Genomic DNA, 27149 nt, shown 5'->3' with positions numbered 1-27149 from the left:
GTGCCCTCCGCCCTCCCTCCCCCTCTTCCTTCCTTCAGGATAGATGGAGTCAGCAGTATCACAGTTGTTAAGTTTTCTGAAATGCCCTCGAACACCTGCTGCACGTGTGTCTGTCTTCATCATGACCTGCAGAGTCTCAGTGTCATCTCCCTCTCCTCCGAACCTGGTTTTCCTTGCAGTGATCTCCAGCCCTCTTCTTTTTTTTTTAATTTAAATTTCAATTTTTAAAAAACGTTTCCTTATTTATTTTGAGAGAGAGAGAGTGCATGCATGCAAGTGGGGGAAGGGCAGAGAGAGAGGATCTCAAGCAGGCTCCATGCTGTCAACACAGAGCCAAAAGCAGGGCTTAAACTCTCGAACCGTGAGATCACGACCGGAGCCAAAATCACGAGATGGACACTCAACCCACTGAGCCACCCCATCGCCAGCCCTCTTGCATGGAAATCCTGGGGTACTTGCTAAGAACGTCTGGGTCTGGGCCTACTCCAGACCTTCTGACTAGGATCCTGGGGGAGATGCAGAGACTCTGCGTTTTATTTATTTATTAAAAAAAAAAAATTTTAACGTTTTATTTATTTTTGAGACAGGGAGAGACAGAGCATGAACGGGGGAGGGTCAGAGAGAGGGAGACACAGAATCCGAAGCAGGCTCCAGGCTCTGAGCCATCAGCCCAGAGCCCGACACGGGGCTCAAACTCACGGACCGCGAGATCGTGACCTGAGCTGAAGTCGGCCGCTTAACCGACTGAGCCACCCAGGCGCCCCGAGACTCTGCATTTTAAACACGCACCTCCGGTGACTGCATTGTACTGAAGTTTGGGACCCGCTCCCTAGCATGTACGTGACTGCTCTGTGAAGCCTGCCCTGAGATTCTCTTACAGAATCCCCTCTACCTCTCATCACAGTCTCTCTAACAATGGAGGCCGCCCATTCTCCAGATTACTGTGAAAGTGTCCTCTGCCCGGCTCCATCCAACTGCAGTCACACATACACACCAGCTCTTTGCCTACCCAGGGCTCTTCTCCACACCTCCTTAACATCCTGTCTTCACTCCCATAGTGGGAGCTCCCAATCTCCACCACCTGCCTCTAGCTCCTACCCCAACTCCCCTCAAACTATAATTAAAGAAAAGGAGTTTTACTTTTTTAAAATATTTGTTCATTTTTGAGAGAGAGAGAGAGAGAGAGAGAGAGGCAGAGAGGGAGAGACACAGAATTCGAAGCAGGCTCCAGGCTCTGAGCTGTCAGCACAGAGTCTGACGCAGGCTGAACCCACAAACCATGAGATCATGACCTGAGCCAAAGTCAGAGGTTTAACTGACTGAGCCACCCAGGCGCCTCTAGAAAGGGAGTTTTAAAACAAAAACAACTTAACTTCCTTGTGGGGGTTGGGGGCGGGAGTGGGAGAGGTGGTAAATTAGTCTTAAAAGTTTGGCTTATTTGATTTTCACCGAAGACTTCTAAGTCTCACTCTGCTCTTTAGACAGAATGGTACAACTTCCAGATGGAGAAGAGATAGTGCTTTTATGTTTCTCAATAAGAAACTTTGTCATTGGGCTAATGTTTCTTTGCTGAAAAGAATTTGGAAAATAGGGAGAAAGTTACTTAACATCTAACCCAGACAAGTTCTTTATACTCAATGTTGATGTAAAGAACTAAAAGACCTCCTGTGACATGTTAAAATAGATTTCCTGATAATTTAATATCAAGGGAATAAATGCAGTTTGCATAATATAATTAGATTTCCTTGTTATATATGGACTGACCCACTTCAAATGCATAATCTCATTTGCTCTCCCTCTGTATTCCCTTAGAACTAGGTCAGTGCATGTGCATCAGCCCTTACAGTGCTCTACCTCACGGAGTAATTATTGGGTACACGTAACCGTAGCCTGAGCTCATGTCAAGAGTAGGGACTCTTGATTGGAAATAACTCATGGTAGTTGAAAGACAAACCAGTATTCAAATTCTTCTTTCCCATTTCCTTGGGAAAGTGCTATATAGCCTCTCTCCAAGTTTCCTATATAATGTTCGTAAAGCACCTGGACAGATGCCTTTTGTTTCTCTCAGTTGTGTGCCCTTAGTCCGTGCTCTGGGCTTTGCACGTCACAGGGAAGCAGTGAAGGGTACAGTCATGTTGTATGGGCCAAGGTCAGAATCCTTTGATTTCCTTAAATAAAATCAACATATGCTTTGAATCAGTGGATTAGCAGAATGTTTGCAAAGATCAGTCTATAAGTTATGAATATCAGAAGACTTTTTAAAGAAACCATTGTGTGATGCAGCAAATATATAATGAATCAATATTTCAAATAATGAAATAAGTAACAGTGGGACTGATAATCTTGGTCGCTTTTTAAAGCTTCAAGTTTTGTATATATATTTTTTCTTTTTGCCAGGTTTTATATTTTTAACATAATTTTTCCAGTTTCAACTTAATCACCTTTCTTGTGCACATTTTTAAAAGAACTTCATTAATAATACAGTTCCTTATGGACTTTTATTGGACTGTTGATATTTCCAGAGGGGAGAGATAAGACGGAGCTGTATAGTCTCACTTTTCAATGAAATGTGAACTTTTTAGACAGCAGGCATGTATTTAACTACCTTTAGTTCTGTAAATGTTTCCCTGTTTCTTCCTTATCAGTATCATCTTTTATTATTTTGACTGTTTCTTCCTTGAGTCCTCAGTCCTTCTCAAGACAGCCTATGCTTTTACTGCCTCTGGCCCTGCATTCTTCTGAACCTTCAGAAACCTTCTTAGAATTTAGGGTAGACATTTGTCTAAGCTCAGCATTCCCTTACCTTCTTGTTTACAGAGAGTTGCTCCCTCATCACTTCTGTTGTGTCTCTTCTCTTTCCTGCATTCTAGTCATGAATTCTATCTGCCATGCCTCAGTGATGCTTATAAGGCTCTAGTGCCTCCTGAAGGCTAGTCTAGAAACATGACGAGTATTAATGACTCATGTCCTAAAATCTAGGTCTTGACAAAGTCCAGTATTAAATATTAGCAGAAAAGCCAGCACATCAAAGTCTCACTGCTCAGGCTTCACCTGGCCATGTTCTAAGAAGTAGGTGGTAGTCATCATCGCACTCTCCAAGGGGTGTCCCAGGGAGAAAGAAAAACATGCGGGCACAGTTAAATGCTCTAGCAAAAATCCTGGGTTTTAGAACAAGATTGTATCCTATTCATGGTTGCTTTTTTGTGTTTTTTGTTTGTTTTTTTGCAGTATGTTCCGCCAAGCACATTCAGTAGAAGTCAGAATTAGGTATAGGGGATGCAGCCTGCTGTGTGAGCCAGGTCACCAGCATTATGGTGGAGGGGGTTTAGTTAATCAAGTCGGGATGTTCTCAGGTACCATCATGGCAAAGAGAAGTTGGAGAAAAGGAGAGAGGTCAGTGTGGTAGTTTCCTAGACGATGTAATGAATTTTACTGTTCTTTCTTGAAACCAGTTATGTTCTTAAGCCTTATTAGCAGGATAGGAATTACAGCTGTTGTTCCTATTTGGTGAGGGGGACAAAAAGAAAAAAGACTAATAAAAAATTGGCAGCTTACCGTATTTATCCTATGTGTCAGCTTTTGCTTCCTGTTTAAAGACACTAAGAAATAAAGTTGCTGTCAATCACAGTATAAAGAGTTCTTTGAAATGGTGTTGCATAGGAAGGGTGTTAGCAATTGGAATGCCCAACTGAACAGTAACCATGCACAAAGGAACAGAGGAAATGCCTTGTACAGATTATGACTGCTCCTCCACATTGTTTGTAACAACAAATGCTTTCAAAACAACCCAGTGTCCGGCGGTAGGGGACTGGTAAAGTAAATGCTGGTTCATCCCCTCAAGGAGTCCATGTAGCTGTTAAGAAAAAAGAATGAAGATGAGCTGTACACATGGACACAGAGTGATCTCCACTCTGTACTTACATGAGGAAAAAAACAAAAACCAGGATGTAGAACAGTGTCCTTCTGAACAGTGTACAGAAAACAAAACCAAGTACAGAAATTTCTTGTGCAAGAAAGGAAAGGCCGTGGGTACGTGTACACAGTTGCTTGTATTTTTAAGGGGAACAATGACAGGAGAAGGGTATATTAAAAACTTCCAAAAAATGTGGAGGGGGAGGGAGGGATCAGGGTACAGGACACCAGAAGGAAGCAAGACTTACCTGAGTTCTTTGATACAAGGCTTGACTTTGGAATCATGTGGTCTTTTTAATTTTTATTAATGTTTATTTATTTTTGAGAGAGGGAGTGCCTGCGAGTGAGCAGGGGAGGGACAGAGAGAGGGAGACAGAGGATCCAAAGCAGGCTCTGCACTGGCAGCAGTGAGACTGATGCAGGGCTCAAATTCACAAACCATGAGATCATGACCTGAGCTGAAGTCAAGAGTTGGATGCTTAACTGACTAAGCCACGGAGGCACCCCTGGAATCATGTAGGTTTGACATAATCATAAAACAAATTACATCCAAAAAAGCACTGCCCCACCACACACACAGAGAATGAAAAATACAAAAGCCAAATGAACCTAACTCGAGTTTGTTAGTCACATAACGACGTGGAGAAAAGAATTATTCTGACTAACCTTAGAACACAATATTCTTACTGTACATTCTCAGTGAGGTACTCCCTGAGGACCCCTCCCCCAGCAAATGCTGGTTTTGCTGTTAAGAGTTCTGTTGATGTGGTTAGAAATTAGGGTTTTCCACCTAGGAGATACAACATAAGCATCAAATTTTTAAAAATATGTAAAAACCTCATACACTTATATTTGAATTAGAAGTATTAGCAGGATCTTATTCTTCCCTCTTGTTTTTTTTTTTTTTTTTTAAAAAAAGGTGTCTGAGATCAGTCCAATGAAAAGACCTAGAAAACAATGAAAACTCAGTAAAAATGGGCACTCCTAATACCCAGATTGTGGTCTTTAAGTATCATTCCAACTAAAAGTATCTAGAGGTCCTTGGAGAAATGCCTGGCTCTAGGTCTGAGGTGGAAAATGTATTTGGTAAAGTCTAGAACATCTTGTGCCAAAAGGCTAATTAGTCATTTCAAAAGGACATAGGTACCAGTCTGAAGGGTCCCCATTGGCCAGAGGTGGGATAATTGACTGCAGATTACTATGTAAAATTCCGTGAGTTGTAATGATATTAAGCCAGCAAAGACACCGTCATGCTATTCCTGCATTATTGCATTGTTGTTGCATAGGGAGCCTCTGACACTATTTTGAATGACAGTAGGGAGTATTCATTTGATTATGTCAATTATGTTAAAGAGTCATAATGTAAATGTAGAGTTAGAGGTCAGGGTCTTTCTCCCCATCTTCTCCCTTTTACAATAGGCTTGGTAACTGACCTCAGATTGACTCACTGTTGACGGAAATACATTACTTTATATTCATTTCATCTCCAGCTGCCAACTTTGTGTCCTCAGCAGAGCTTAAATCTGCACTCTGAGGCTCCAAATACCTGGGCTCTGGTGCTCTCCCTCTTGCTACCTCCACAGCCTTCCATCTCTCACCTTTGCTGAACCTCAGATTCCTCATCTCTAAAATAGGACTGAGAATAATCATATGTGCCCCGTTCCCCCTTCAAAGCCATGAAGAATGACTGTTGCTGACCTCTAAGGTGCCTTCTGCCTTGTTTAAGACCATGAGTTTTTTTCAGTGTTTCCCCTCTATCACATTCCTTTTTTTTTTTTTAATTTTTTTTGTTAGTTTATTTATATTTCATTTAGAGAAAGAGAGAGCACAAGCAGGGGAGGGGCAGAGAGAGGGAGAGAGAGGATCCCAAGCAGGCTCTGCACCATCAGCACAGAGCCTGATGTGGGGCTCGAACTCAAGAACCTTGAGATCATGACCTGAGCTGAGATCAAGAGCCAGACGTTTAACCGACTGAGCCACCCAGACGACCCAATGATCACATTCTTAAATAGGCACGTTTATGAAAATCCACTGGGGATCGGAATTCTTTCACCAGAGATTGGAAAAATAAGTGTTGCCAGCTCCTCCCCACGGGTTGGATGGGGAAGTAAGTAAACTACTCTGTTTCTTTCAGCCATGGAATTCCATGAACATTTGCACAGCATCGGCACCAAGGAAGGTTTGAAGGAACGAAAACTACAAAAAGCAGTGGAGAGCTTTACCTGGAATATCACCATCCTAAAGGTACGTGGCCAAGCTGTTTCTGATGCTGGTGATTTTGCAGTCTTTCTCAGCATGTTTCTTCCTTTCAGTGTAGCATGTCCTGCATTGTGCAGTATCAGCCACTGAGGCCATAGCACGGTCACAGCAATCCAGGGAGAACTCGGCCCTCTGGAGAGCCTACAGGCACGACAGCTGGCCAGTGCCGCTCGGAGAGAGAACATGGGACTGTCATGGCTGGCACGTTGTGGATTCTGATAGGAAGGGAAAGGACCTTGAGTTCTGTCCTTGAAGCATTGTCAAGTTTATACATGTCAGTTGCTATATGTGAAATAGAAAATATGATTACAGAGGAATGATTGGGAATTTAGATTCTAATGACTCAAATGCCATTTAACACTTTCAAGTATAATCACAGCCTTAATATTAATATGATCCCAGGACAAAAAGAGGAAAGAATTGTGTGGGGCATAATTAAAAGAAATATGTAAAGGAATTGCCATTTGAAAGAAATTTTCCTTCAAGGGAGAAGCCATCTGTATCAATCTGTTTTCCTTCCTTCCTTCCTTGCTTCCTTCCTTCCTTCCTAACTCAACATGACCATTTAAAATTTTTAAATTATTTTTTATTATAAAATTAGTACATTATCATTGTTGAAACTGTCAAAATAAAACAAGCCAAGATGAACATACTCCCACCGTTCAGAGGCAGTTGCCACTGGCCTTTTTGCTGTACATTCTCCCTGTCTTTTTCTCTATGCTGGGCATAATAGGACATTGGAACTTTTTTGAATTTTGTCTCAGTGGTCTTTACTTTTCTTCTCCTCTGTGTTTGGGAGCTTGATAATCATAACACACACACATTATTTCACTCTGGATCTTGGATAGCTAAATGTAAAATCATTCTCTGGTATTCACCCTTCTAACTTTGTGCTCCCTTGAAGTCAAAACTGTAAAGACGTTATCACAGCTGCCCCTTTTAATTTCCTTGTTTCCCCTGAAGTTAAAAGATTCATTCCTGCAGCTGACAACAGTTTTCTGATTTAATAAAAAGTCACCCTTGCAAAACTAGCCAACTTGCATTTTCTCACGTTAAACCTCTACTCATTTTTATAATTAAAATCATTTTCTTGACTTCTTAAAATACTTCCCATCCTTCACATGGGCTTTTTTTTTTTTTTTGTAATCTCTCAATCTTCTGCTTAGAAGTTAATTTTGATAGTTTGCAGTTAAGTAAAAAGCAGATATAAGAATTTACAATGAAAAGGAATTTGGCTTTATAACTTGCTGACTCACTCCCACCCAGAGGTGTGGGTACACTACAGATTTCCTGCAAATCTCAAGGGAAAAGTAGCACAATTGTTTAAGCCCTGTGAGAGACCAAATGCTCATTTTCTTTTACTTTATTATAGGCAAAAACAGACTTAGGGACCAAACTCCCACCTGTCAAGTTGTCCTAGCTACTCGTTTGTGGTCTAGGAACCAGAAACCTGGGTATCACCTGGGAGCTTGTTCAAAATGCAGACTCCCAGGACCCACCCCAGATCTCCTGATTGCACATCTACAGATCTGTATTTTTACAAGATCCCACGGGGTTCTCATGCGCATGAAAGTCTGAGACGCTCTTGGCTAAGAGCCATGGAAAATGGGAGCTGGGCGCACATATTAATGAAAAACAGCCGACATAAAGTAATACACCAGATTTTAGAAATCAGTAATTGAACCAAATAGCTACACTGAGGAAACCTATTTTCTTTGGAATTATGTCCAGGAGAGAGAATTAACACCTCAGACTTATGTTCACATGGAAAGTAACGTGTAGGACAGGGTAATCGATCTTTTAAAAATTTCCAGCATATTTGCTGTAGATGGTGTTCGAATGTGGTAGAACCTGGGTGAGGAACGGGGAAGAACTGGAGAGATCTGTGTGTCACTTCCGTATAATGGAAGGGCTTTTTCCATTCCTGGATGTTTTACAAGTTTTAACTTTGTTTAGGGGAGTCAGTGCCCCCTTGGACTTGAGTTTGGGTCTGAGTTGAGCTACTAGCCTTTTCCTGACAGGAGGGAATCGGATCCTTTGGGTTCCTCTGACCGTGTGTTTTTTGTTGTGACCTTGGTGAGGTGGCAGCCCTCCAGGGCTATGTGTGGTGGGCGAGAGGCCACAGTGCCCTCCTGGGGGGCACAGAAGCTTGGGGAAGGTTTCAGATGATACTGGTTAGGGAGAGAAACGGAGAAAGATGACAAGAAGACATGCTGAAGGAGCCCTGCGGCTGTGAGGCCTGACAGGAATTTCCTCGGGTGCTTAAATGTAGTCTCCCGAGCTCCCCCTCAGAATCTGGATCAGAATCTCTAGAGGTAGAGTGCAGGAATCTGCTTGTTTAACAAGTTCCTTGGGGTGATTCTGAGGCACCCTAGAAAAATGGAATACCCCTGCTCTGGAATGAAATCCAAAGCATCTTCAACCACTAATTTGAACAAGAAGGTAGGCAGGGCGACAAGGCATCCCGGGACATAGGACTTTCATGTGAAAATCGGGGCAAAGCAGGAATGCTTGGTCCTGCCATAAATTCTTTTCATCAAAGGACATTCATCCCTATTTTTATGGGTTTTTTGGCTTCCTTTGTTTAGTTTTTCAATTTTCAGAATTGCTTTAGAATACAGAAATGAACAAAGAAGAAATGTCAGCTGTCATCACCACACCCAGAGATATCTACTGTTGACACCTTGGCACATTTACTTCCAATCATTTTTTATTTTGAATAAAAATCATTCATTTGTTTTTGTAAATGCATCTTCATTATACAGAACTTTTTTAATGTAGAAAAGAGAAGTTTTAAAATGACTCCAAACCCTCTGAGAAATAGCTATTACTAAATGTAGGTGACCTTATTTTAGCAACCATTTTATTTGCATATGGATGGATGGAGATACATTTTATTGATTCTGAGTCATCCTTCTTTTTTTTATTTTCGAGATCAAAAATCTTTGAAATTGGTATGTATCTTCTACTCCATGGCATCCGTGCATTGCATCCTAGTCAAATTGGCAGTGATTTTCTTTCTTAGTGGTACATCTGACAAGAGCTGCTGTCTCACGTATTATGAAATAAGGTACGCCAGTAGATAGGATCCTACTGTAACTGCTCTTCTGAAATTTTTTTAAAAAGTACTGAGTTTCACTTTTCTTTATTTAACAGAAGAAAAGAAGCTAAATGAATTACTAACAAGTTTTACTGTGAGAGATATTTATTTCCTATGAAATATCTCTGAGGTTAAGAAAAAAGATTATGAAAAATGTTAGTAGGAGTCATTTTGTCGGGTTTTTGGTTTTTTTTAAGCTACACATTTCAATTATGAGGTCGGTTGGTTGACCTTCTGCTATGAAAGATGAGAGTGTCTACCCACTAATATTTCTAGGTGAGGACTTAGGCATGCTGTTATTTTTCCATTTTCCAGTTTTAAATATTCCCATTTGGCCCCAAGACGATGATTACCATGTTGTTTGGTATAAGTTCAATATTTAAATTAGCTTACTGTCACCACCATCCATAGCCTGAGGAAAGGGCAGAGAAGAGATAAATCTCAGCTGGGGTCATTGACAGTCTTTGGATTCTTGGACCCAGCTTTCTCAGAGTTTGTAAATGTCACGTTCTGGGGTCTCTGCTGCATAATTGGCAGAGGGTGTAATCCATTTCCACAGGTTTCTGATTGCTCTTTAATTCAGAAGCCTGCCCTCAAGACCTCACTTCCCTTAGATAGTCAGCATCCTTCCCTTTTCTTGATCAACTTTATCGAGGTACAATTTACATAAGATAAAATTCCCCCTTTTGAACTGCACAACTCAACGAATTTTGATAAATGTATATTGTCATGCAACCCCACCACAATGATGACAGAGCATTTCCATCACCCCCAAAATTCCCTCATGCCCCTTTGCAGAAAACTCCCTCCCTCACCAACCACTGACCTGATTTCTGTCTATAGTTTCACCTGCTCCAGATTGTTGTATAAATGGGAGTTATGTAGTATGTAGTCTTTATGCCTGGCCTCTTTCGTGTAACATAATGCTTTTGATATTCATCCAAGGTAAGGTGTGTTTCAGCAATCCATTCCTTTTTTTTTTTTTTTTTTTTTTTTTTGATGAATAACATTCTATTTTATGGGTGTGTTACTCTTTGTTTATACATTCACTGGTTGATGTACGTTTGGGCCATTTCCAGCCTCTAACTGTTGTGAGTAGAGCTGCAGTGAATACTCACATGCAGGTGTTTGTGTGGACATACTCTTATTTTACTGGCTAAACACCTGTGAGTGCAGTTACTGGATCATATGGTAAGTGCGTGCCAGACTTTATAAGAAATTGCCAAGCTGCTTTCTAAACTGTCCCATTTAGCACTCCCCCCAACAGTGTTCTGAGAGTTCCCATTATTCTACATCCATGTCAACATTTGCTATTGTCAGTTTAGCCAGCCTAGTAAATGCAGAGAGGTTGGGCATCTTTTGTTTAGATTTTTCTCTCTCTTTTTCTTAGACTTTGAGAAGAATTATGATGGGCCTCAGTCTGGTTTTCTTCATGTTTCTTCTGCTTAGGGTTTGTTGAGATGCTTCTATATGTGAAAGAATAAGATTTCTTCTATATGTGGAAATTTCCATCAAATTTGGAAAAAGTTTTAGTCATTTTTTCTTTAAATCTTTTTTTCAGTCTTACTCTTTCTCTCTTCCTTCTGTAACTCCTATTATACATGTATACTGCTTGATATTTTCCCAAAAGTGACAGATCCACTATTCATTTCTTTTTAGGTCTTTTTTCTTTTCTTTTCTTTTCTTTTCTTTTCTTTTCTTTTCTTTTCTTTTCTTTTCTTTTCTTTCCTTTCCTTTCCTTTCCTTTCCTTTCCTTTCCTTTCCTTTCCTTTCCTTTCCTTTTCTTAAAAAATAGTTTCCATTGTTTCTACATCTTCAACCAATATTGCTGTATCTTCTACAGTGTCTACTCTGCCGTTAATCCCATCCAGCTTCCCACTCCTCTCCTTTTGGTGCTCATCATACCCTTCATCTTCCCGAACCAGATATTGACAGTAGCTGTTTAAGAGCCCCACTGCTCCACCCTGTACATCCCAGCTGTTTAGCCTCCCTGAACCCCAAACTCCATCCCCTTGGCTTGGTGGGGCCGCCAGGCTCTGCCTTCCTGCACTGCAGCCTGGAACCCCTCCACACAGGGAGCTGGACCCCCGTTTGTATCTCTTCCATCAGGGCGCACTGTGTTGCACTGTCAGAACATCATTGTCCAATATACTGTGTCCAGTTTTCTATGTGTGTCAGTCCGATTCCTCACTTGTCCTGCATTACCTCTTTCTTCTTACCCTCTGTCCCATCACCTTTTCTGTTGCGTCAAGCAGAAGTAAACAAAAAGGAGTGGGCACCTGGGCGGCTCAGTTGGTTAAGTGGCTGCCTTCAGCTCAGGTCATGGTCTCGCCGTTCCCAAGTTCGAGCCCCGAGTTGGGCTCTGTGCTGACAGCTTGGAGCCTGGAGCCCATTTTGGATTCTGTGTCTCTGCCTCTGCTCCTCCCCCACTTGTGCTCTGTCTCTCTCTCTCAAAAATAAATAAACATGAAAAAAAAATTTTTTTAAGAAATAAAAGAAAAGGGCACTCAGTTTGTGTCTTTGCAGTTTGACTGGGCTCTTAAAAGTTTCAGGACTTCTAAGAATTGCCACTATGAATTCTGTGAGTTTCAGAAGTTTGTTAAATTATGTCATACCCCTTTGTTTGTTTGTTGCTTGTGTTGTATGTGTGTGTGTGCGCACGTGTGTGTGTGTGTGTGTGTGTGTTTGCCAATTTTACTATTTTTTGCTCATTTCACCAGAAATGTGGGAAGGAGATCCTGTTAATATTTTCTGCCCACCAGCTTAATTAAGAGGTTTCTCTCCCTTTATTTTTCATTTGCTAAACGCTCACTGTACTGGTGATAATTTTTATTGCTTCTATTTATTACCATTCCTAAGATGGTAGAATCTCATGGTAGAAGAGCTCTGCTTTAATTGCTCTGTTTTGGTTGTAAGAGGCAGAACTCCTGCAGGCCAGCTCACAGAGGAGGGGCGAGAGGTGCTGGCCTGGGGGAGGACTGTGAAAGGACAGGGAGCTCTGGGACCGGAAGCCGTGCTCCAGCCTCACAGGAGTAAAGGGCAGCCAGGAAGCCCAGCAGCACCCGGGGCAGCTCTTCCCCAGGGGCCGATGGTCCTTTTTCTGTCCTTCTCCCTCTGCTCACTCATGTTTCTGTTGCCCTGTGACTTACTGTGGTCTTGGCTTGGCCCCGACTGTACCTTAGAAGGTTTTATTCCAAGTTCTCAATCTGTTTGTATTTCCTAGTTCAAATTCCAAGGAGAGGAAATCTGATCGGCTGGTCCTACCCTTTCCTTTCACATCCAGACCTGCGGTCCTAAAGGTATAAGCCTCCTCTCGTATTAAGTTCTCCTTGGATCAGGTTCTCTACCTGCTTCAATCCACTGTGCTCAGGAAGGCACTGTCACATAGCACAAAATACGGCCGCCTTGACTGGCTGTTTCAGTTCTCTGTTGCCATAGAACAAACCATGACAAAACTAGTGGCTTAAAACAACAGCTTCTTATTTGACATGATTCTGTGGGCTAGCTGTGCTCAGCCGGGTGGTGTTTCTGCTCCCCGTGGTGTTGGTTTGGTTCAGCTGGGAGGTCAGCTGGGCCTGGAGTAGCCAAGAAGGCTCCACTCACGTGGCTGGCATGTCACCAGGGATGGCTAGAATGGCTGGGTCCCCCTCTTCTTGATCTCTCCCTTTCTCTGCATGGCCCATCGTCATTCAGTAGTCCAGCCCCAGCTTCCTTATATTGCTATGAGATTCCAAGAAAGCAAAAGGAGAAGCTGCCAGGCTTCTTAAGACCACTTCCTCCATGTTACTGACCAAAGGAAATCAATTCCAGCCCACATTCAAGGGAGGGGGAAGTGGACTCCGCCTCTTAGTGGATGGAATAGCATGCCTGGACAGAGATGGAAGGAATTATGGCACCTGCCTTTGCAGATAGTCTACCACAGTGGCAGAACCTGCCAGTGACGCATTTTCCCTTAGAAGGGTATAGGATACACTGTGAGGCTTGGCCACACAACCCCATAAAGTCATCAAACCCACCTTCCCGTTGCTCCCACCAGATCGGCAGCCTGCTCCACTGTCATGCAATCTTAGTTTTGTTCTGTCATACAGTATATGGAATTTTATCTCTCTGTAACTTCATTTCTACCACTGGTTCCAGTAATACCCTCAAAGCAGCACAGAATATTGTATTCCCTCCTCCTCACATCCCTTTGTACCTTTGCGAACTATCATTACCTTCTCTTAGACCTCCCTGATTCAGGTCAGACATGCTCAATCTCTGCAGATAATAGGGAGAGATGGCATCTGATCCCCTCCTCACTGGGTCCCTTGGTCTCCTGACGGCTCTGGTTTGCCAGTGTCCTTCATAAGATGGGGTGGCCAGAATTATCCCCATACTCTGGATACGCGGTGCACTGACGGCCCCAGGGTAGGACTCGTCAGTATGGTTTTCTTCATAATCTGAAAATTATCTTACTGTCAATACAGGCCAAAATTATGCTGGATTTTCTAGCACCTGTGTCATATCACAGACTCAAATAAAGTTATTACAACCCCAAGATGTTTTCCAGAAGGATTGCTGCCAAGCCAGCTCTTCCTGTTCCGCACCATCCGCCCTCAAAACCAAGACTAAAAGCTAAGCCCTAGAAGTAATTAGAGATTTGTTCTCTCTAGGAAAATGAGACTTCTGCCAAAAATAAATAGTTAAACCAGACAGTCTTTGCACCTGCTGAGACGTTCATCTTGATTTTGTTTTTACCTGAGGTATGGTACTTACCTTGAAGACTGAAGACTGACATTTGTTTCTTTTCTGAACATTGCTGTGATGGCCCATGGGCAACTCCTTTTCTTTATTGATGTTAATATCCTTTAGTTATTTTATGTACTAGGTGATGTATTATGTTGCCTGTTTTCCTGAAAATCTGTAATTGGCTGGAAGCCATCCCTCTCTTTAGCATGTGAAGACTCTTCAGAATGGCTCAGAAAACCAAACTATGGTAGTGCCTGTCATTAGACAGGCTGTACTTTCTGGTCCATTTAAAACACAGTAAAACCTCAGACCTTGGATCCCACTAATGTGGAATTTGTGATCACTCAGCTAACGTTAATCGTGCAAAAAGTGTGCTTAAAAAATTAACAGTGCGAGGGAAGTGCTTGTGCGTGCTGGTTTTTACTAGCGTTTTCGAAGCTTCTTGTTCGTGGCCCTGGCCCTGCTCATCCCTCAGCATCCCCTTGCTCTCCACTTCTCTCTCTACACACTGGGCACACTGCCCTTGCTCCCCTCTGGCCCTGGCCCCTTTGCCTGGAACACTCTCTTGACCTCCTGTCTTCTATGCTTAGGTCATGGCTCACTTCCACCGTCTGCAGCCTCCAACGGCACCTCCTGAAATCCTCACCCCCCCCCCACCACGTGAGCCACCAGCTCTGTGTCAGGGGAGGTCGTCTCCCACTGTAGGGGGCCAGCTCTCACTGCCAGTGTGAGACTTAGCTTTTCCCATGCTCATTCCCATTATCAGAGGGAGATGTTACCACAGTTGGAACTCAGAAAGCTTTGTAGCATAGAAATCATGCTATTAAGCCGTGGTTAGGCCCCAAAGGCATCACTTGTTGGAGTCGTAGAGTCATGTGTGGAAGGAAGGCAGCGTCTTCCACAGCCCCTTGGCCTCTGCTGAAATCGTTTCCCGCCCGTGTCAAGGCCCAACTTAGACACCACACCTCCTCCACTGTGCTGCCTAGGAACGCCTGGGAGCACCCCCCCCCATCTTTGTTGAGTGACACGTAAAATAGTCTCCGAGGTGAAAGACACCCACTCTGAATTTAAATCGCATCTTATATTAAAATTTTTAAATTAAAGTGTGCGTAAACCTTTGAGCACAACCTCTGTGAAGTTGAGGAACAACTGTAAATGTGATGAAATAGCCAAAATATTGGCAGCGGGAGGGGATCGAGGTGCAAGGATAGTCCTGGACGAACCCACTTTGCTTGCATAATCAGGACAGTGCTTCATACAGCTTAAATGTCTCTCTGGATTAAGGCGAAGACTAAGGGTTAGGAGTCTTGCTCCCAGAACCGTTCTTCATACTCTCAGAGGGCCTTTCCACCTGGCCAGCACCTGCGAACCCTTTGGGATGGAGTCAGGGGAGACGGAAGGCAGTCTTCTTGCTGAGAAGAGAGGAATTCACTTGCAATTCACATTCCACTCCCTTCACACATGTGACTGAGCACAGGGGAAGCCAATAGGACAGAAAAAAATCATGAAACATTTAACATGCATTTATCGTCCCACAGCCGAGCACATGCTGCTATGCTCTGTTGCTCCAACTTCAGGTGACTGATGATCAGGGGATCTTTGTTCAAGTGTAAGGTTTAGTAAGACGTCAGTAGGAAGAAAGCCTTCCTTAACTCTGACGAATGTGCTACAGCCTTGGCCAGCCACACGGGCCTCTCAAGGGGAGGGTTTGGAGTGCAGTGAGGCAGCTTAGAACCGGGGCCAGGATTTCCGTGGCCCCACCATGGTGTTGTTCGCTTCCTACTCATTCAACAAATACGAATGGAAATCTGTATCTCTGTTCTTGTGTTTAAGCACAGGAAGAAGGAATTGCCTGCACCATTGGTGATGTACTGGGGACATTAGAAATGTAGTGCACATTACACTTGCTTGCTTTCAAGTGTCACATGTAACGTGTGGGCTCAACTGTATAGCTTGGGCCCCGTGGTTCACTTAATCCAAAAAGAAAACAGAACACACAGAGAGAAAGTTGTATGTTTTTAAGTGTAATTTGCTGTGCAGGCTCTGCCTTGGGTAAGCCCCTTCATCCCTCTAAACTCAATGTCCTCGTCTACAAAATTGGGAATAGTAACAGCAGCTCTCACAGAACTGAGATTATCATGAGATAGTCTTTGCGAAGGGCTTAATACAGTGCCCGGCATACGTTAGTCACTCTCTTTCCAAGAAATGTTTCCTGATTATGAGCTTGTGTTAGGGTTTTGCATTTAGATTCTTGGCAAGAGACAGCCAGAAAACCCTAGGTCCCTGTGCTGTCATCTCAGAGTGATGCTGAGGGAGGGGACAGGAAAACTCTTGCAGCCTTCTGGGTGGTAGGAAAGATAAGGACACGTGCGTGGCAAATTGCTGAGTAAGGGGCCAGCGGGTGGCCGGTGCTAGGCGCTTGCAGGGTGGCAGTCTGTCTTCCTGCTGGGCCTTGGCGCTCTCCAGGTGTCTGCCCCCCTCTCTTTATCCCAGAGTTAGCTTCATGTCTTGGGGGAGCGGAAGGTATCGGTGGAGGTGCCTAGAAGCTGCTTTGTTCCTGAGTGGACAAAGAAGCAGGAAGGAGGCAGCCTAGTCCATGCCATCCAAATGAACCTTCTCGGGCTGGGGCCGTTAGTCCCAGAACAACCCAGAAGTCAGTGTGGGCCCCAGACACGCTGAGGTCAAACCAGACACTGATAGCTTATGTCTTTATTTGCACTAAATTAAAATTTTTTGACTACCTTTGCGCCTCCTTCAGACTCCCAAAATGGTATGGGTATCCTCTTTTTTCCTCTTCCATCCACCTGCTTATAATGTGGAAGAAACGTGTCTGCTGACTCCCAGGGAACGGCAGATGGCCATTTTTGCCCCTTCCAGCTCTCAGCCACGTGGCCATTGCACGGATTGGTGGCAGAGGTCGGGGGAGTCTTTGTGGCCACCCTGGTTCACTCATCTCAGAAGGAGATGATTCTGTTCTTCTCTAATAGACAGTTGGATTAAAAAGCTTTGAAAAAGAATAACGCAAGTGTACAATCCCTATAGTTTTAGCTCTAAGTCTAAATAAAAGCAGTGAATTGTGGTTGTTAATTTTGGATTCAAAAACTATGTAGGACTAACAGATGTGCCTTGCAGTATTTTTACATATTAAAGCTAGGGCATCTTTTATGATCAGACAGAAAGTTGGTGATTGGCCAAGGGTTGAGTATGGCTGGGGCACTGGCTCTGGTGTCTGGGATCTGCCATCATTCCTTTCCTGGCTGCTCCGACCTCTGACCTAATCTCAGGCAGCCGCCGGCAGGGCCAGAAGGAGCACAGTTGCGGCCGGCTCTCCACAGAAGCCGCTGGGATCCAACCCTGCCCTCAGCTATGTCTTTTAAAAGATTATATTCCGAGTCTAAGTAGGAACCTTAAATATTTTGACCTAAGGTTGTTATAACTCTTTCAAGATGAAAACCAAATAGAATAACTTACGAAATTCAAAACAGAATGTGTGAAACCAAATAGGGTTTGAGTTTCTCAACTGGAAACGTTGCAAAGCTAGTTTCGTAGGAGTCTTCAAACCCAGATGCCCTGTGTCAGTGGGCGGCGGTGTTTTAAATAGCCTTTGCTCTTTTGAAGCAACGAGATGTGAACACTGCTACAGCAAACACCATCATCACCTTGTTCAGAATTGTTCTCTGCTCCCGCTGGATGCCACAATCCTGAGACGTGTCAGACGTGCGGTTGTGGACGCACAGAACAAAATACAAGTGCTGGGGGTAAAACTCAGCAGCTCCCAGGCTCTGGGGGTCCTTTGTGTCTCCCCTGGCTAGGTGTGGAAAGCCTGATCCATTCAAAGTGTGGTAATGACCTGTCTAAACTTGGGAACCAAGATTCCACCAGATAAAGAATTCGTTATTACCACATTAATTATCCTGTATACCATCTGGGGATTTTTCTATTTAAATGCCCTGTCATCCTGTGGCAGATCTATATATGCTGACGTGGAAAGATTGCCAAGACATGATTTTTGGTGAAAAAAAGAAAACTGAAGAATGGCAGGGTTTGCTTGATTTCATTTCTGTAAAAAATACAATACCTATTCATAATATATATATAAATGCAGAGAAAAAGGTGAAGCACATGATTGGGAGGCCACTGTGAAGATTAAAGAGGGGACTTTCACATCTTAGTCTAATTATACTCATTCAACACATTTCTTAAGCCTGTGTTGTATGCCTGGTGCTGTTGTAGGCTTGAGGGGTGAGAGTTCAGCAGTGGATTGAAGACGTGAAAGTCCCAGTTCTCCTGGAACTCACATTTAATGGGAGAGACAGACAGTAAACAAAGCAACAGAGAACATGTCATGGAGAAAGCAAGGCAGGGAAGGGGCAAGAAGAGTTGGGAGCAAGAGGTGGCAGTTTTCATTTTGGAAAGGCTGTCAGGGAGTCAAGGCCCAAAGGAGGTGACAGAGCAAACTGAGTGTCTTTCTGGGGCGAGAGCCTTCCCTGCATAGGCAGTGTTGAGTGTGCAACCTCCAGGCGGGGCCAGAGAGGACCTGCCATGTCTGAGGAGCATTTAGGGGCCCAGTGTCACAGTGGCTTAGTGAACAAGGTGGGGTGATGAAGAGGGTGAAGACAGCTCGGGGGCTGTGGGAACTGCCCACAGAACTCAGTCTGAGTTGTACGAGGAGCCACGGGTTGGGGGGTTCATGTTCTGACTGTGTTTGATTGTATGTCTCTGGCTGTCATGTTGACAGAGGAGAAGCCGGATGGCCAGTTGTCATAAACTCAGAGAGAGGTGATGGTGGTTCAGGCTGCCAGTGGTAGCAATGAGGGTGGTAAGAAGTGCTGAGAACCTGTATATGTGTATATTTTTTGAAGATAGAGATAATGGAGGCTGCCGACAAGTGGGATGAGGGATGAAAGAAAAGGAGACGAGTCAAAGGTGGTACTAGGGTCTGTGTTCTCAGTCACTGTGAGAATGGAGTTGTCTTACCCTGAGAGGAGCTGGTTATAGAGAGGCTGGTAGGAAGGATATCAGGAACTCAGTTTTGGACACGTGAAGTCTAAGAGGACATGCCAAGGAAGCACTTTGAACATAGACCTACTAATTTTTATTAATAAAAATATTAGAGCAGAAATCGGTGAAATTGATATCAGGAAATGAAGAAGAAGAAAATCAATAGAACTAAAAAGATGGTTCTTTGAAAAGATCATTAAAATCAGTAAGTCTCTAGCCAGGCTAACTATGAAGGAAGAAAAAAAGAGGACACCAATTACTGATATCAGTAATGGAAGAAGGGATGTCACTACAGATCCCATGGGCATTAAAAGGACAGCAAGGGAATATGAGACTACCTACTCCCACAAATTTGATAACTTAGATGAAATGAACCAATTTCTTGAAAGGCACATTTTACCAAAACTCACAAGAAGAAATAGACTATTTGAATAGATTTATCTCTATTAAAGAAGTCAAATAACAATTATAACCTTTTAAAATGAACGCACCGGCTCACATGGGTTCACTGGTGAATTCTATCAAATATTTAAGGAAGAAAATTATGCCATGTTTTTTTTTTTTTACAATCTCTTCCAGAAAATAGAGGCAGAGGGAATACTTTTTAATAGGTTTGTACGTGGCCAGCATTTATCCTAATACCAAAACCAGATAGACATTACCAAAAAAAACTACAGATCAGTATCTCTTATGAACATAGATGCAGAAATCCTCAAGAAAATATTAAAAAACTGAATCCAGCAATGTATGAAAGAATTATACACTGTGGCCCAGTGAGATTTATACCAGGTATGAAGTTGGTGCAACAATTGAAATCAATCAGTGTAATCAGCTAGAGAGGAAAAAGCACATGATCATCTCACTAGATAGCAAGAAGGCATCTGACAAAATCCAGTGCCATTCATGATAAAAACTCTCAGCACATTAGAAATAGAAGAACTTCCTCAACTTGATAAAGAACAAAACAACTTTAACTATCATACTTAATGGTGGGAACACTCAAACGTTTCTCATTAGGCAAACATAGGGCAAAGAAATCCCCTGCCTCCGCTGTTTTCATCATTGTACTAGAAGTCCAAGCTAATTCAATAAGACAAGAAAGAAAAAATAAAAGTTATACATTGGGAAGGAAAAAAATATAACTTTGTTCACAGATGACATGATCTCTAGTGTAGAAATTCCAAAAGAAATTGAACAAAAAACTCCTGGATGCTAATAACATTATAGCAAGGTTGCAAGATACAAGGTATTGTATAGAAGTCCATCACTTTCCCAGATAACAGCAATGAACAAGGGTAATTTGAAATTAAAAATATAATGCCACTTACATTAGCATCTCCAAAAATAAAATACTTAGGCATGAATCTAACAAAATATGTACAAGATCTACGTAAGGAATACTACAAAACTGATCGAATATATCAAAGAAGAAATGAATAAATGGAGAGACACTTCCTGTTCATGGATTAGAAGACTCAGTATTTTCAAGATGTCATTTCTTTCCAAATTGAGCTATAGATTCAACATAATCCCAACCAAAATTCCATCAAGTTATTTTGTAGATATTGACAAATCGATTCTAAAGTTTATATGGAGATGAAGAAGACCCAGAATAGATGACACAGTCTTGAAGGAAAAGAACAAAGAGGAGTGACGCTACCCAACTTGAGATTTACTCTAAAGTACAGTAACTGGGGCTCCTGGGTGGCTTAGTTGGTTAAGCATCTGACTCTTGATTATGCCTCAGGTCATGGTCTCTGGGTTAATGAGTTTGAGCCCTGCATCGGGCTCTGCATTGACAGTGCAGAGCCTGCTTGGGATTCTCTCTCTCATTCCCTCTCTCTCCTTCCCTGGCTCTCACTGTCTCAAAATAAATAATTAAACTTAAAAAAAAAGCTATGGTAATCAGGACAGTGTAATATTGGTGAAAGAACAAAGAGATCAATGGAACAGAATAGAGAGTCCAGAAATAGACCCACACAAATTTTAGTCAGCAGATTTTTGACGAGGGGCAAAGGCAATACAATGGAGCAAAGATACTCATTTAAACAAATGGTGCAGGAACAACTGGACATCCACATGCAAAGAGAAAAAAAAAATCTAGACACAGACCTTGCACCCTGCACAAAAATTAACTTCAAGCCAATTGTGGGCCTAAATGGAAAACTATAAAACTTCTGGAAAATAACGTAGGAGAAAACTTAGCTTACCTTGGGTATGGTGATGACTTTTTAGGTGTAACCCCAACAACATAGTCATGAAATAAAGAAAGAAAAGAAAGAATTTATAAGCAGGACTCTATCAAAATTAAAAACCTCTGCTCTGCAAGACAAGTTGAGAACAAGAAGACAAGCCACAAACTTGGAGAAAATATTTGTAAAAGACACACCGGATAAGCAATGGTTACCTAAAACATACAAAGAACTTTTAAAACTCAACAATAAGAAAATGAACAATTAAACAATGGACAAAAGATCTGAGCAGACGCTTCCCCACAGCAGGCATACAGATGGCAAGTGGGCATGTGGAAAGGCGTTCAACATTATATGTCATTAGAGAACTACAGATTAAAACAAAAATTAGACACTAATGTTTACCTTTTAGAATGACCAAAATCTAAAGTGCTAACAGCACCAAATGCTGGTGAGGATGTGAAACAACAGGAACTCTCATTCACTGCTGGTGGGAACAGAAAGCGGCACGCCATTGTGGAAGACGGGATGCAGTTTCTTACCAAACTCAACATCCTCTTGCTGTATGATATCAGCAGTCATGCTCCTTTCAGTATCTACCAAAATGAATTGAAAACTCATGTCCACATGAAATCCTGCACATGGATGTTTATAGTAGCTGTATTCATAATCACCAACACTTGGGTTTAACTGAGATGTCCTTCAGTAGGTGAGTCAATGAATAAACTGTGGTACATCCAGACGATGGAACATTATTCGGCACTAAAAACAAATGAGCTAGTAAGCCATAAAAGACATAGAGGAAAGTTAATTGCATATCACTAAGTGAAAGAAGCCAATCTTAAAAGGCTACGTACTGTAGAATTCCGACTATATAATATTCTGAAAAAGGCAAAATATTGAGCTAGTGAAAAGATCAGTGGTTGCCAGGCATTAAGGGGAAGGGAGGGATGAATAGGGGGAGCACAGAGGGTTTTTAGGGCAGTGTGACTATGCTGCGTAACGGGGTACATGTCATTGTACACTTGTCCAAACCCACAGAATGTACGACACTAAGAGTGAACCCTCGTGTAAACCATGGACTCTGGGCGATAATGATGTGCAGTGTAGGTCTATAGTTACAGTAAATGTACTACTGTGGGGCAGGATGTCAGTAGTGGAGATGGTTACGCCTCATGCGGGGATTGGGGCATACGGGAAATTTCTGTACTTAACTGCTCAGTTTTACTGTGAACCTGAAACTGCTCTAAAAAATAAAGTTAATTAATTTAAACACAATATTTGGAATTTTAAAGCACAAGTGGAATATGTAGTTACAATCTGTTAACCATAAATGTATGTAGCAATCCTGCACGTGAGGGCAAATAAAGTCTTTAACAAGAAATTATATTTCTGGCACAATATGCTATATTTATGTACAAAGACCTTACTGCTTGTAAAATTTCAGTATATGAGTTCAGTGACTAGTAAGAATGAATAAAAATGAAGCTCTTCAGTTAAACTAAGCAATGGAGCATGTATTTATAGTTACTAATTAAAGGTCTTTGTAAAGCAGGAAAATCATGAACAGTAAGTGGTAAACAGCAAACCATTCTGTGGATTCCGGCCTCATAGTGGCTTAAGATTATGCTGCAATTTAGTCTCACCAGAGGCTGAGATTTGATTGTAGTCCAGTTGCCTTCCAAGGTAAGTCCTTACCTGTTGCCTCCGCAACTGGCCCCAGCTTTTGTTGTACAGGAGCACTTTAATGGGATGCACGCTGAAAGGCAGTTAAGGGGGGGAAAAAACCAGGAGAAAGACGGGATAGTACCAAGAATGTAAGTATGACAAAGAAAAAGCCAAAGTATGGAGGGATGATAAAGAGAATAACAGAATGAATTTAGAGCCCGAGGAAGGAGACAAAATAGGGACAAGGAAAATAGGAGAGAAGGAAAGGTAATAGTATAAGTAGAAAGAACTATTAATGGAAGGCAGATTAAATATCAGAAGGGAAAATAGAACAAACGACCAAAGTAGGAATGTTGGAATTTACAGTGGAGTATCACATCATCTCTCCTAACCAGTAATCTTGAAATGGTCAGCTGATATATGGGTAGTTTCACCCCCCAGAGGATATCTGACAACATCTACAGACATTTTGGTTGTCACAGCTGAGGGGGTGCAACTGGTCTAAAGGGGACAAAAGCCATGGATGCTGCTCACCAGCCCAAGATGCACAAGACAGCCGTCCACGCGTCCACCCGGCCAAAGAATTCTCTGGTCAATATGTCAAGAGTGATGAGACTGACAAACTCTCCATTGAGCTCTGGCATCAGCTCAGATGCCAGACTCCCAGTGACTGGTGCTTCAGTCCATCCCATTGTGTCTTGACCTATGTGTTAGACTGCATGTATGTCAAGAGGATGGCCACACCCCACTAAAGAAATTAAGATTTGGCTAAGAAAGTTTATTGAAAGTAAAGAATCCTTTCCTTCCTTCCTCCTTTAAGCAAGTAGTCCATGAAAACCTGCTGGGTGCCTATCTGCCAAAGCTTGCTTCAAAAGCAAGTCTTTATAATGGAGAACAGACTGGTGGTTGTCAAGGGGCTACGGATGGTGGAGGGATGGGGAAGGGTGTGACTGTAGAGTCCTGGTGCCTGGGAGGTCTCTGTAGCTCTGTGTGTTGATTGCAGTGGTGGTTACGTGAATCTCCCCATGGGATGAAGTGACACAGAGCTATACGTGTACATTGCACCAACGTCAGCTGCTCGGTTTGGACCTTGTACTCTAGTTATGTAAGCCATAACCATTGGGAGAAATTTGGGGAAAGGTATATGAGACCTCTCTGTATTATATTTGCATCCTGTGAATTTATACTTACTTCAGAATGAGAAGCTAAAAATAAGGCAAATCTTAAAAGGAAAAAACCAAGATGGGCCAAACAATTTACAAAAAGATGTAATTCTAACCAGGGCAGACAGCCATGGTCCACACACACAGCATTCTATTCAGATTTATAAAGGGAAAGAACCAAAGAGGCAGCACGGTCTTGGAGCTTGATGTGGAAAACTGGGAAGACAATCTTGTTTTTTATTACAATTGACCTATTCGGATACAGTGCCAATAGCAGATAAACATGCCCTCTTGTGGCATCAAAATATTTCTATTTCAGTGGAACACCTGTATTGTCAGACTGCAACAAGAAGTCATGTTAGTCACATCTAACATTTAATTGCATGTCTTGTTACAGGGACAAGCGGATCTTTTGAAATATGCCAAGAACGAGACCTTGGAGAACCTGAAACAAATCCATTATGCTGCTGTTTCATGTGGGCTGAATAAACCAGGCACAGAAAATGCCGACGTTCAGAAGCCACGTCGGAGCCTGGAAGTCATACCTGAAAAAGCAAATGATGAAACTGGAGATTGAAGGAATTTTCTAGAAACCATTATGGAGTTTATAACTCTAGGACCAATTGTAGTCAAGTGGGACATTTGCTTTGCACTCACTAATGAAAATAATATTTGGGATTTTAAAGCACAACTGGAATAGCTAATTGCAGTCTCTTAAAACTGTGAATGTATGTAGCAATTCTGCGTGTGAAGGCAAATAAACTCTTTAACAAGAAATTATATTCCTGGCCAAAATATGCTATATTTGTATGCAAAGACATCGTTAACAGTTCCAGGGTGAACCACAGACTATTCGTTCTAGTTCCGTTGAGAAAAAATGTTTTCCTAACTGAAAACAATTTCTTAAGATGGAAATGGATTGTATTGTCAAATTAGTATTTATTGGACAGAAACCTAATCTACGCATTTCACTTCTATACGATTGCCAGAGTCTCTGGGTTATAGATGATTTTGGTGGCGTGCCTGCTGAGCCATAATTACTAGGGAGAATGTAAGTGGACAGATGCTCCGAGTCCCCAGGGGCCTTGGAGAGCCGTCGGGTACAAGGACTGCAGCTCCCGGCTGAAGACACACGCTGGGTAGACATACAATGTAAAAGCAGCCAATCTGGAAGCAACGCATTGTAAATAGTTTTTCATTGTATGAAGTAGTGTTCACATTAAAACGATGTTTTATGATATTTCTCCTATAGCAGTACATGCACTTAATGAAAGTTTTAACTTTTAAAATTTCTAGTTAAAAATATTCTACTCTTCAGAGGAGCCGATTGTTGAACAGCTTTGTCAAAAATGAGTTGCTTGTCTGGCCTAGCGGTTTTGCTTCGAGGAAGGTGCTCACGACATTGCGCAACGACAGCTGACTGATTCTACCAGGAACCGAGATGCCGCTTTGTGCTTTGAATTCGCACTGGAGTGCAGGTGCCCCCAGACCGTGCAGAGGGTCCGTCAGAGGCAGTTAGAGGGGCTGGGGCACGTATAGCTGTCCTCGGCCGGCTGGGATTTTAATCCAAGGCTTTATTTTCTAAATCGGTGAAACTTTGTGCTAGTTTTGAAAACATACCAGACACTGCAGCCTAATTACTGCTTCTCCCAAACCAAACCTGCTTTCAGATTTTGGAAGAGTAAAAGCTCTAAATCCTCAGCAACCCTCCTTGATTTGTCCATTTTCTTTTCAGTGGTTCAGGTCTGCAAGCCAGATAAATATGCGTAATCTGCTGTTTCCTCCCAGTTAGGAAGACGCTCAGGCTGATATATTTAATTTATTTCTGCCCAGACTCCTAAATATCCTCTTAAAAAACAGTTTCTCTGCTGAGTTCTTGTCATTTGCATTCTAAAGAGTGTGCTTAAGTGAAGGTATGCATCTTCGCTGGCTCTCGGCACCGTGTAATTCCAGTTAGAAAATTAAACCTATCTGTCATTTGAACGATTGCGCGGTTCCCGGCGCACCCCGGCGAACGCCCGGCGGGTAGGTAGCTTCAGTTCTCTGCTCGGAAATGAACTCCACACAGAAAAAAAAAGCGGTGGGGGGGGGGGGTGCGGGAGACTAGCAACGAATTAAAAGTAGCTTTATAGAATGAGAAATAAAATGATGTATCATTTAGACCATTGTTAATAATCCTCGAACTCAGCTGGCAAGTAAATAGCAATATTCAACTTCACGGTGAAATCCAAAAATAATAAAAAAATGACTTTTCACAATAGAATGAGATTGAACGCAATGCTACATTTACAGCCGTGGCAGGCATCAGTGGAGGTGTGGCTTGAATGACTCGGAGAGCAAGGCCCATGTGATTTGCTGTAGGTCATACAGGTGTGGAATGGGCAACTTGAGGACACAAGGAGTCTGAGATGATTGCTCCTGAGACTCCTTTCTAGGTGCAGGGGTTGCGGACAAGGACAATATCACACACAACCCCAGGTCACGGAGTCTGCCGGGGCGGAGGGTGGAGGGGGGTGTGGGCACTGCACCCAGCCCCGGGTTTGCTTTACTTTTCCTCAGTTAAAAAAAAGCAACCTTCTTTTGACCCACCTCTTCAAAGGAATTGGCCACGTAACAGGAACAAGAAGGCACATCAGTTGAGGAGTTGCTCCCGAAGCTGCCGTGTTCCTCCTGTCTGCCTAGTCCCCGCCCCAGTGAGGCCCCCATCCTTCATTAAAGAAGATGGTGGCTCAGATCAGCAGAACATGCAGTCACGGCCAACTGAGCTATTCTCTTCTGTTCGTCTCCATATGGAAATGGGAACCATTCGTCACCTGGCCCTGAGCCAAAGTTATGATTTATGACCTTTGTAAGCAGGTTTCTCTTACAAAGGACTAACTGGTCTGCTCCGACTCAAACCTGTGAGGGCCTTATTATAACCCCACTAGTCAAACAAACGTGGGACACACTCCTAAGTTCATAAATTGTGGCGACAGCGGGATGACAGGCCGGCTTCCCTCTCTCATCTCCCTTCCTTATATGGGGGAACCCCCACTTAAGTCTCTTACTGTAAGAGACTTGTTTACTTACAATAAGTCAAACGAATAACGCCCTTTAGTTTGACTAATGTGTACATCAGTCACACTG

General features: G+C 42.7%; 1 protein-coding gene across 1 annotated transcript in view; it reads left to right on the top strand.

Annotated features, from left to right (window-relative positions):
* PLCL2 (phospholipase C like 2) overlaps positions 1–25266 on the top strand; it is a 188945-nt gene extending 163679 nt beyond the window's left edge. Inside the window, 2 exon segments of the mRNA XM_030329280.1 lie at positions 6047–6156; positions 24421–25266. Coding sequence (XP_030185140.1) covers positions 6047–6156; positions 24421–24600 — 290 coding nt within the window. The 3' untranslated portion in view covers positions 24601–25266.
* The last annotated feature ends 1883 nt before the right edge of the window (positions 25267–27149 follow it).

The sequence above is a fragment of the Lynx canadensis genome, chromosome C2 (assembly GCF_007474595.2).
Source record: "Lynx canadensis isolate LIC74 chromosome C2, mLynCan4.pri.v2, whole genome shotgun sequence".
NCBI classification, from domain to species: domain Eukaryota; kingdom Metazoa; phylum Chordata; class Mammalia; order Carnivora; family Felidae; genus Lynx; species Lynx canadensis.
This window is presented reverse-complemented; position numbering and strand designations above follow the sequence as displayed.